Source organism: Sphaeramia orbicularis, chromosome 19 (assembly GCF_902148855.1).
Source record: "Sphaeramia orbicularis chromosome 19, fSphaOr1.1, whole genome shotgun sequence".
NCBI lineage: Eukaryota > Metazoa > Chordata > Actinopteri > Kurtiformes > Apogonidae > Sphaeramia > Sphaeramia orbicularis.
In genome coordinates this window covers 34,446,461-34,458,639 of record NC_043975.1, presented here as the reverse complement: position 1 = coordinate 34,458,639, position 12,179 = coordinate 34,446,461, and the positions used below count along the sequence as shown (strand labels likewise).

The 12,179-nt window shown below is 37.5% G+C and overlaps 1 protein-coding gene across 1 annotated transcript; it reads right to left on the bottom strand.

The window, feature by feature from the left end:
- Window positions 1-1,252: 1,252 nt before the first annotated feature.
- On the bottom strand, window positions 1,253-10,016 carry mfsd1l (major facilitator superfamily domain containing 1-like). Its single transcript, XM_030122377.1, has 13 exons — window positions 9,842-10,016; window positions 8,715-8,815; window positions 8,459-8,568; window positions 8,301-8,356; window positions 8,053-8,196; window positions 7,814-7,972; window positions 6,946-7,061; window positions 6,397-6,497; window positions 6,173-6,284; window positions 3,837-3,974; window positions 2,601-2,740; window positions 2,393-2,504; window positions 1,253-2,298 (listed from the first exon to the last, which is right to left on the bottom strand). The coding sequence occupies exons 1-13, from the start codon at window positions 9,861-9,863 to the stop codon at window positions 2,158-2,160; spliced, it is 1,452 nt and encodes a 483-aa protein (XP_029978237.1). The 5' UTR covers window positions 9,864-10,016; the 3' UTR covers window positions 1,253-2,157.
- Between the last annotated feature and the right edge of the window lie 2,163 nt (window positions 10,017-12,179).

Here is a 12,179-nt window from a genome sequence, read left to right as displayed (position 1 = left end):
GATCTTGAGTGACTGTGGGGGACTTCGCAGTGGATTAAGAGCTGTACTCACACATCATATCATCCAGTTATGCACACAGTTAAAATGACGACTGTTTTATTTAAAGCTCCAGTCGATGCTGACCGTGTCTGTGCAAGCCTGGCATTTTCTGTCTTATCATTGGATTATGCATGAGCACGAGGACAAAACACACAATTCATTTCCAGAAACCTTTCATTAACCCATACTGTACATGCCACTGATTTGTTTTTCTTCGTAATCTGTTGTTATTTACCATTGACTGACTTTTGACTTTTTAATGCTAAGCTTCAGAACAGATCCACATTTAACCTGGCAAACAGTCAGGGACAAAAGTTGGCAGATGAAGCTACATCTGTGGATCAATCATTGTAACAAAGTATTTGTAGAATGAAGAGACTCAAGCATTTGATACAAGAAATCAAGGTCAAACCAAATAAAAAAAAAAGAGTGAAGCAAACAGGATGTTCTGAACAGTCATGATGGCTTCATGTATAACTGACTCGTGATAGTTACAGAGGTGTAGACAGGAAGATATAAAAATAAAACTGCAAAATGTGTGTAAATGAGACTTAAATATGGGTTACAAAAGGATGATGGTACAATGAATGAGGCAGAAAGTCTGTACCATGACCAAATCCTCTGTTTTATATGTCAGTGTAGAAGTTTAAGCAAGTGGCTGCAGGGAAATAGAAGAAAAATACATGTAGAAACAACACAGGCAAGCTCCAAATACAAATCCACCAGAGCATCTGCAAGCAGGTGTGTGAGGAGCTCCACCTATTGGTGGTAATGTGTATTACATAAGTTAATTGCATGAAATAAAAAATAAATAAATAAAATTGGCCATCTTAAAATGTTAGTGTTTGTCATATTTAGAAAGCCTCTGAATATTAGTTTTACACTTTAAAAAGACTTTCTGAACAGTGTCTTGATTCCAGAAGGTTTTAACTAAGATTTGATGGGAATTTATTTACCCTTCAAACACACACTGAAGTCTGCATTAATGAACAGGATGTTTTTACTGTTACTTCAAAAATTATAATCAAAGAATTTGTCTGCAGCATGTCCTTTAAATATTTCCCTGAAAATCTGATATTGATTTTTAAATGTAAAGCACTTCGTGCTACATTTTCACTGTATTAAAAGTGCTATGTAAATAAAGATTGATTGATTAAAATGTAACTTTGAATGAAACTCTTAATGCACAAAAGAAGCAATGATCAAACTGTAAAAAAAAAAAAAAAGATTTTATTTTTGCTCTTCTGATTCAGAAATTCCCTTTGTCAAATACACATTCAGTCACCTCACACATACTGAGTTACAAATGTTTTACCACTTGATCAAAAATGAGTAAAGCAAAATATAACAAAACAGGTATTAATTTTTTTTGTCATGCATTTCAACATGTAAAAAAAAGGCAGATAACATGTGCACCACGTGTCCAAAGCCAACCGTGATATTTACACCCAAGTGTTGTATCAACATAATTATGGCATTTACACCTGAGAGAAAACTGTTTTGGCACATGTGGTTGACCTGTAAAAGGCTCCAGTTTATCCCACACCATCATCCCTTAACCGTTGGTGCCTAAACCTAAACTAAACTGTGCTGGTGCCTAAATGAAAATGCAACTGAAAACCAGAAAAAAACATTACAAACAGGAACCAACCTCCGGTGTCCTGCACAGGGCAAGTAATAGATTCAATCACCCAAAACACCACTGAGTCAGTACAGACTTATACTGTATGTAATAGCGTCATATTAAACTGTATTTTGTGGATGAACTTAGATATAAACACCAGAGTAGCCCCTACATCCAGGTGCAAATAAACACATAAAAATAAAAAATATCCAGTAACTTCAATAAGACCTGCAGAGGTCAACAGAAGAAGAGTTTCAGCTAAAAAAAAAAAAAAGTAAAATAATACTTAAAATGGTAGAATTTGTCATCTCACTGCATTTTTTTCCATTTAATTTGATTGTTTTGCTGAAAAATCTGAAACACTTATGGTACAATATTTATACTATTTAAAGGTTTTTTTGTGCCTAAGATTTTCACTCAACCATCTCCTGTAAAAACTAAATATACAATGAGGGGAACTGTTGTTAAATGCAGGATAAAATGTACATAAAAATTCAGGAGTTGATGGAACCGGAGCGGGGTGTTCCCTCCCCCTCATCCTCGTTTTGCTCTTCCTCTCCCTGGACGAGTGGCTCTCGGTCCGAGCTTCTCTCTGCCTGTGCTGACCTTTTGGTCGTCTTGTTCAAGGTCCCGCCCTGAAGAACAACAACATTTATTCAACACATTTTATGCACAGTCACACATTTATTTACATACTGTGCTGTATATATATGATCAGAGGTATCAAACCTGTCTGTGATCAACAATGTTCAGCAGCACTGAGGTGACGATGCAGCTGATTGTGTTCGCCAACATGAAGATCATCATCCTCTGCCAACGCCACAGTGGAATCTTCGTTTCACTAGCAAACAATTAAAAACAAAAACAGCAGCAGCGCAGGTAAGTAAAGAAAAAAACAAGTACAATATGGTCAAATTCTATTTTCAGTGTGTCCTACCTAGATTTAGTGCCTAGAATCTGTCCGACAACCAGGTTGGAGACCCCGATGCCAATCATCTGTATGGAGGTAGCGAGGCCCATGGCTGTCCCTAGGGTGGCCTGAGGGACCACCAAGGGAATAGATGGCCACATACTTGCCTGAAATAAAATACAGTGTAAATTCAGACACGCTATAGGATAATAGATTAATTTAATAATAATATATATAATGATAATAAATTAACATGTTCATTTTAGGATTAATTTAAAGAATAATTAACAGAAAAATTAAAGCAGTTATGTTTATCTTTTAGATTTAACTGGACTTGTTTTGCTCTTTTGAGAGCGTTTTGTTTCTCATCTAAGACACTCCTTTAGTTCTAATAGTTGATGGAGGATATAGGACCTATAAACCTGTGGGGGAAGTGGTCTGTGTAGGTGCTATTCCATAGGCTAATGAACTGAACTGTTCAGGTATTAGAAATTAAGAAGTCTCTTGGATGAGACACGAAATGTTTTCAAAAGAGAGAAAAAAGTCCAGTTGAACCTAGAAGAACGATGACCTCGACAAATAAGAACTTACACAGACATCTTGCAGTTATGTTTATTGGCAGCTGATTTATAACTAGTGTTGAACAGCCTTTCTTCCAGATTTGTGCAAAGTGTGGGTGTCTTTCTTTGTATTTTAGAACATAACCACAGTGAAACAATCTGAATTCATCATAGTTTTTACTTGTTTTTTTTTTTTTTTTAAATCATTTGAACTACTGTGGAAATTCAGTTTGCACTTGAATTAAAAAAAATATATTGTTTTTCCTTATCACTGATATTACTGTATACAGGACCTCATTTTCATTGCCTTGACACTGTAATATACAGAACTGGGTACTGGTCTTAATATTATCAAGTTAGGTTTTGAGAACCTTGATGTATGAATTTTTTAAATTGACAGAAGGAAAATCTGTGTTTATAAGGAAAAATAATGCAATTAAACAAATTATATTCATTTAAATACATTTCCTTTGTGTTGTCTCTACATTAATTGCATGATTTTTATGTTTAAAAATTTATTACTTCAAAGTTCAGTATTAACACCAGAAATGTGATTCATTACAGGCCAATCAACACAAATGATACACGGAAGGGAAACTACAGTATTACTAATCGGTCATATGTTTTGGTATCCATTACAAAAGGTCCTCCTGCATGTACGTTATCTACTGTAGTGATAAAAAACTGTGTGGTGGAGACTCACAGCTGCAAATGAGTAGGTGACTCCCAGCCATATGGTGGACACCAACGGAGGGACGAAGGTGAAGGCCAGGAGACCAAACACTGGCAGAGTGAGGACGGCACACGCGAAAGCAAAAATCCCACGCAGACCCGCATAATCCTGGAACACAATGAGACATAAAGAGATCATCATGTTACTCAAGTGATAGGTTTTGTTCTCTTCAGTCTAAGGTTTTAAGAACAGGTTAGAACACAGGCCCGTGGGACAAATCTAGCTCAGTGGGATGAATTTATAAAATACAAAATTTACACTGAAGATATTAACATTCAAGGTTGGCAAAATAATTTTAGTTCAGGGATCACATACAGACCAATTCAATCTCAAGTGGATCATACCAGTAAAATACAACCATACTAACATAAATAATGACGTAAACATAACATAATGACAATTTTTACCTGTGCCAGGAGGTATTGTGATCACTTTGCTTTGTGTGCATGCGTGTTTGTTTGTTAGCAAGATAACTCAAAAAGTTATGGATGGATTTTCATGAAATTTTCTGGAAATGTTGATACTGGCACAAGGAAGAAATGATTACATTTTGGTGGTGATCGGGGGGGTGGGGGCAGATCTCTCTTGGCGGATGTCTGCGCTCTCCGAGTGCTTTTCTTGTTCTTCTTTGTTTTAGTGTAAAAAAGTAAAGTTACATGGAAATGTTTACATGTACAGACTATACATTCAAAAAATGTGAATAACCTGAACAAATACAAGCAACCTGAAATGTCTTAAGAGAAGTCTGTCCGAATACAAACAATGGGGTGATCGCTCATTTCCTGTTGCTGCATCAAAACTGTGGACCATGCTGCCTCCTGACTTGCGAGTCCTCACTGACCTGCCCCTGTTCAAGTCCAGGTTAAAGACACTCCTGTTTAGACTGGCTTTTAACCCGTAGCACTGAAACACTATTAGGTTTTATTCTGTGGTCTTTTTTTAATCACTGTGTATTGTGGCCTATTGTTTTATGCATATTTATGGTATTTGACTAAACTGTCTTATAATTTAATCATGCTTTTAGATGTAAAGCACTTTGGTCTTCTTCATGTTGTTGTAAAGTGCTATATTAATAAACTTTGATTGATTGATTGATTGATTGAAGTAAGTGCAAATTTAACAATAATCTGCCTATTACTACAGGGTGGGGAAGCAAAATTTACAATGAACATTTAGTTGTTTTTTCTCAGCAGGCACTACGTCAATTGTTTTGAAACCAAACATGTATTGATGTCATAATCATACCTAACACTATTATCCATACCTTTTCAGAAACTTTTGCCCATATGAGTAATCAGGAAAGCAAACGTCAAAGAGTGTGTGATTTGCTGAATGCACTCGTCACACCAAAGGAGATTTCAAAAATAGTTGGAGTGTCCATAAAGACTGTTTATAATGGAAAGAAGAGAATGACTATGAGCAAAACTATTACGAGAAAGTCTGGAAGTGGAGGAAGCAACAAAAAACGTACCAAAGCTTTTATTAAAGCTCTCAAATCCAAAATCCTAAAGGATCCAACCAAATCCATGAGAAAAATGGCAGTTGAACTTGAGGTAGACAACAAGACTGTTAGAAATGCAGTAAAATATGATTTGAAGTTAAAATCTTACACAAGAACACCAAAAAACTTGTTGACAACAACAACAAATCCAACTTTAGCAATTTTTGGGAATCATGTTTATGGCCACCTTCTAGCCCAGATCTAAACCCTCTGGATTATGCTATTTGGGGCGTTTTAGAACATGCTACCAATAGAACATCACACAGCAATGTCGACTTTCTTAAAGATACTATTAAAGAACAGGAGAAGTTGTCACTCGAATATTTGAGGAACACTTGCGCAAGTTTCAGGAAGCATGTGAAGGCAGTTATTGAGAAAGAAGGAGGACACACAGAATAAAAACATTTTCTATTATGTAAATTTTCTTGTGGCAAATAAATTCTCATGACTTTCAATAAACTAATTGGTCATACACTGTCTTTCAATCCCTGCCTCAAAATATTGTAAATTTTGCTTCCCCACCCTGTAAATGTTTTGTGTATTTGTAGATGCACTGGATCTGTAAGTTGGAAATCACATGTGTAAATGATGAGCTGAGGCAAAATATTGCTACAATTTCACATATTTTTCTTAAGAAATTTCAGGTTATTCACATTTTTTAAAGGGTACTTTGTAGATGTAAACACTTTCATAATGTAATTTTACTTGTTTTATTCTTATTATTTTACTGATCCGAGCCACTTGAGATTATATTGAGCTGAATACCTGGGTTAGAAGGTGGATACAGGTGGATACAGGTACTTACTATGAGGATGCCCACGCTGGCTGACAAGACCAGTGAGCTGTCGTACACCGCCCCTGCAATGTAAGCCGCCTCCTTCTGGCTGTAGTCACTGTACTTGTCCTGAATGAACTTACTGGACAGGAAAATGACATGGAGAAAAAGTGACGATCCTTACTCTAGATTACCAACCTCTAGGCAACACTCACAGCCAAATTCTGCATGTGTAATATGTCAATAATATTTACCTGGCATCAGCGATGAAGGGGAAGATGCCATTGTAGAAAAACATAATGGTGAGAACCAGCAGCCAGTATCTGAGCGACAGGAGCTTCACATCTTGAATCCTCTATATATTCACACAAAAAGGCAACATTAAGCCACGCTGTGAATTCAGTCCTGTCAAGGTTTAACTAAGTGTGCTTTTACATTTAACTTGTTTGATCTGGACTTTTAAGTTTGATCTTAGATGTTAAAAATGAACCAAATAAACACCATGTTAGCATCAAATACACACGTGTCTGTAAACCAATGAATACAACATGTAGGGTGACATTACACATGTGTAACAGCAGGGTGTAGTATAACATCAAATGTGTTTAGTCACCTCCCATAAGTGCAATGCAGAAGCAAAAATGATCAGATCAAATGTAAAAAAAATAGGGAAAAAAAAAAAAAAAAGATTAGGAACCTTGGTTTGGGCTTCCAGGTGTGAAATGACCCAATGTAAACTGTACAATAAAACATCTGTTGCATTATTGTACTTTACAGTGGTGATAAATACTTTGCTTTCATACCACTTTGCGGGACTCTGCTTGGATGGTACCATCAAGACCAAGCTGCCTCATGCCGATCTTGTCCAGAGTGCTAACTATGATGGCAGATGTAAAGCCAAGCACACACAGTAGAGCACCTAAAAACACATCACAAGTTCCATGATAAACATCCCTTTCCTTAAAGGGGTCATATTTTGCTAGCCCACTTTTATTAGTCTTTGGTACATTTATTTGTGTATTTGGGGACCCTAATAGTTCATGAAGTTGGAATTTGAACCCTCCAGGTGCTGCAAAGCTATTTTTATATTCATTTCGCAAAAATCAAGTGGATTTCTACAACCTGTTTTAATTCCTGCTAAATTTGTTACGTCTATAACTAGTTACATCATGACATTTGCACATATAAGGTCAAGACTTCCGACGAACATTTCTCCAAGTACAACATAATTGTTTGTCAGCAGCAGCGGTTGTAGTAAAAACTGAAAATATGTCCAAACTTCAAGCCGATTACCTAAAATGTTCAGTTGTTGGTTGTATTAACAAACAGAGCAGCACAGTCAACAACCTGCAGGGGTTGGGGTATGGGTTATTTGCATTTAAAGGGCCAGCGCTCAAAATGACCTTTCTGGTGTCATTACTCAGAAATAGGGTTGACGATGGACCTGTGGTGTTTAACTAATGAAGAATTCAGACCCAAGCAGAGCATTTACAGTTTATGTAGGCCACAGGGAAATGTTTTAAAATGCATAATTCCATTTTAAAAAAGCAAAATATCACTCCTTTAAATGTGCTTTATATACCATTCCATTTTATTTAGTCATGCCATACACTAAGTTTTCATCCCAGAAGACGTACGCCGTGTCCATTTGTATCTCAGTTCTTTACCTACCTCCCCACAGCGTCCACTGCATGCCATAGCTTTCTTCAAATCTCTGAGTGAAAAAGAAGTTCAGGACTGAACCCAGGCGAGAGAAGGCCAGGGTCAGTCCGAAGGCCAATGCCAGCTCCTTCCCCTTGAACCAGAAGGCTGTGATGCGGTTCTGAACAACTAATAAAGGAAGGAGAGCATTATGAAAACCCCTCAGAGCTGAAAAGAGAATGCTTTAGAATTTAGCATAATGGCCTTACTGGTCAGTGATCCATTGCCTGATCCAAACAAGAGCCGGCCTGTGAGCATAAGTGGAAGCAGATAAGGAGTACCCTTGAAGTGGGAACCAAGGGCGAAGAGTGAAGAGCCCAAAACGCACAGGAATGAGAAAAGAAACACACCAACTGTATAGAAGAAAGAAAAATGGTGAGATTTGATCAGGATTTGATGAGATTTTTAACAGCTGTTTGTTTAAATACAATAGCAGATATGATATCTATAGACTTACAGCGGTTTCCCAGTTTATCAATGAGAAACCCTGCCATTATCACCACAACTGCATTCCTGTCGGAAGAAGAGAAACAAAACCCCTGTTGCATCTTTCTGATAAACCATGATTACAAATTCCTGCAGAGCATCACAGTCAGTGTTTGTAAATGCACTTACGTCCATGCATAGATAGCATAGAGGAGATTGTACTGCTGGGGAGTCATCCCCAGTCCCACCACACAGTCCACTGTCCCATTGATCACTGTCGCATTAGGACATGTCAGGTTCTGTCAGATGAGAAGAGACTGATGAACAAGACTAAAAAGTCAAGACAGCTATCAAGACAGAAGATAACGTTAAAGCTAAGGTCTCTTTTCAAAAGATGACAATCACCAAATTCTTGAGATGCTCTTCCCTTCAGCTCAGTACTCACCCCTTGGAACTGATCCTGCAAAACACTGGGGATGTCAAAGCAGAAATATGAGCCGAATGTCAGGAGGCAGTTGAAGAACAGCACCACGAAGCGATAGTATGCTGTCGAAATAAAGAGAAATAATTACACACATAACAGTAAATAACATCATATGCAGGATATTCACTAGGTTTCTGGGGGGCTTTGGTGCAGGGTGGAGCATTGTTCAGTGGTGGAGTGTTTCTTCAAAGAAAAAAGTTACTTGGGTAAAAATCTATGCACTTCTCATAATTTTGAGTTGATGTCACTTACAAATTTAGACATTACATATAGGAAATGCACAAATGAAGAAAGCACCACAGACTTTATAGATTGTGGCAGGTTTAGGTGAAGTGAAAACTGAATTTCTGCATAATTTTGGACTTGTTATTGTATTATTATTATTGCATTATTTAGAAAATAGCCTGATGACACAAATGTGCACCGGGATGGAGTCAAGATGTGATTCTAATTTTACAAATCCAAAACCAACCCCACTTTTAAAAACCAAAATTTCTAGAGATAAAACTAATTGTTGTATGTTATTGTATGTAATATGTTATATTAACGCTTTCCTGAGCTCAGGTGCAAATTAAAAACAATTAGTTGTGAGTTTGATAACAGTAGGTAAGCCCTGATATTGACCTTTTTTTTTTACCCACACCAAATTAACAGGGACCAGCAGGAGTACGACATAAAACTACTATTGCACAAAAAAGCAGTCAGCCTTACAGTTTATAAACATACTCCATGATGTTTGTGCACTAGTACTATGATATAAAACACATGACAACACTGATGAACATCTTTGACACAGAAGTCCACTGGTGTGTGTTGTTCATGATGTTATCCAGACAGATGCTTAATTCATATGTGGAATTTGTAACCAGGCATTTCAGTCATTTAGGAAATGATGGTAAAAATAAAATACAAACCAATGTAAAGACCTCAAGGTTAGTAAAACTTCCCGTCACATGAGGTTAGAATGAAATGCTGAGCTGGTCTTTTAGTGGCCCAGTTTTACACAGAAGTACAGGAAAGGTGACGAGACAGCGGTTTAGGAAAGTAGGAGGATATTCTCAAAAACAGACCATAATAGTCAGACTTGCCTTTCTCCGCCGGCTGTGCCATAGTGTTAGAGAAGGACCGAGGCTTCAAAAGAAGTCTGAAAAATCACATCATTCGGTGTTGTTTACGTGTAGACTATGACTAGCAGAGTTAGCCGGCTGCGCTGAGGTTCAGCTCTGGTACTGGGTCTATGGAGGATCCAAGCAGATCTACAAACCACCCGGATCAGGACGAGCAGTTATACTGACGAACCGGATGTTTTGGAAATCATCTTACGTCACTTCCGCCGTCCTTCCGCTTTGTAAAATTGAACTAATCCCCAGAATGAAACCGACACTGGTGTAAACATATGAGGTTGTGACAGCAGTGTGGTTTGGCACTGTGTGGGAATAAACAGATTTTATATTAATTTATGGAGTTGTTTTTTTTTTTTGTTTATAGTCTATCTGCCAATTTCCAATAAACAGTAGTAATAATTTGTAAATTACTCCAAATATTGTTTAGGCTGGAGGGTGGGGGCACGTGCAAATCTGTGGTCTAGTGATGTTCGATACCACTGATTTCCTTTCCGATCCGATAACAAGTAAAATTCAGGCTCGTATCGGCAATAGCGATCCGATACCGATATTTTGTTCAAATACACATAATGTCTGGAAAATCTAAAAAAAAAAAAGAAAAAAAAAAAAAAAGGTATTTCAAATCATAACTTCATAAAGAATACAAGAACGAGAATAATTATTGTTTAATTATTAAGAACTATTAGAAAAATGAAAATTTGCATATTAATTCACGTTACATGAACGTGTTAACATGAAACATGAAAATACTGTAACACTTCAACAAAAGCATCCAACATTGACACTTTCCCTCATTCACAAGTTTTAGAACAACAGCATATTTACCATTTTCCCCTTTATTCTGTTCTGTTTTCTGCTCAGAACATCTTCTGCCTTTGAAAAGACCCTCTCTGCTGTACAGAAGTGACAGTCATTCCCAGGACAATTAGGGTTCGGAAGGACTGACTGAGAAGTGTTGTACAGTACACACTTACCCAGGCAGAAGAAGAAGTAGTTCCCAGCAATCACGTGTCATTTGGACAAGATCTCAATAGTTTAGCTACTTTCCACTGTGTTCTTGGTGTACGTTACATCACATGACCGAAGTATCAAAGTATTGACGTTTTGATTAGTGAATCGATTCTAGAATGTGAAGTATCGGAGACATCAATATTTCAGTATCGACCTGCACATCACTACTGTGGACCTGTCACAGAGTTCCCTGGCCAAATATTGGTCAGTCTCTCAGGAGGCTTATATTTGAATCAGGGGATCCGTGTGTGGACCACTGCTGATGCCTGTCACTGACAAGTTCAAGTTCAAGTGATACTTACTTCCGGGTCAAAATCTTTTGCAAAGCAAAAAGTTTTGCTTGCAAGTTCAACTGAATATGATGGGCGGGACTTACATGAGCAGAAGGGGTGGATTTCTTTTGGTAGCTTGCTTCAGATTGACAGTGTGGTTGGTGCCTGGTCCTCCGGCCCACTTGAACACGGTGGGAACCACTCCGGTGCTGGTGCCGGGGCTCTGGTGCCCGGTTTGGCTCACTTGAACACAGTGGGAACATGGCTCCCACCATGTTCCCACTGTGTTCAAGTGAGCCGGAGGACCAGGCACCAACCACACTGTCAATCCGAAGCAAGCTACCAATAGAAATCCATCCGCTTGTGTAGGTCCCGCCCATCACGTTCAGTTGAATTTGCAAGCAAAACTTTTTGATTTGCAAAAGATTTAGATGTGCAAAACCTTTGGACTTGCAAACAAAACCTTTAAAATGACAAAATATTTTGGCCTGCAAGCAGAGGTTTCAGATTTGAAATGAAAGAAAATGAGAACACAATTGATTAAGCTTAAAAATCTTGAAACCTTCCTTTTTGTTTTCAAATCTTGATTTTTTGTTCAAAAACTGTATTTTTTATTTGCCTTTTTCCATTTGCTTGCATAATAAAGACACAAAATTATCTTCATATCTGTCTCCTTCATTCTTTGTAAGTGTTCTTTTCTAGTTGTAACTTGCAGTTACCCAGATTGTTTCTATGTTTATTCATCAGACATTTGATGTGCAGTCTATGGCTATAATTTATCTATGAAAAATAATTATGACAAATGTATCATAGAATAATGCAAACACACCCACAGATTACAGCGTAGCACTTCATTAACATGAAAAACTGGAGTTACAATGTTCAACTGAGCAGTTCCCAACTCAACTTTCTGTTCTCTCTTGCACTTCCTCTACAAATATTTTCAATTCATTTTCAATAAATCACTGAAAAACAGTTTCCTTTGTTTCATCTCAGTTTAGGCACACCAGGTCACAAGG

Bases quoted from the DNA above. Each gene is read 5' to 3' on its own strand.
- mfsd1l (XM_030122377.1), bottom strand. From the start codon at position 9,863: ATGGCACAGCCGGCGGAGAAAG. The intron at 6,498-6,945 runs GTATGAAAGCAA...GTGAATATATAG, and splicing joins AAGCAGAGTCCCGCAAAGTG to AGGATTCAAGATGTGAAGCT. The intron at 2,505-2,600 runs GTAGGACACACT...ATTGTTTGCTAG, and splicing joins ATTCTAGGCACTAAATCTAG to TGAAACGAAGATTCCACTGT.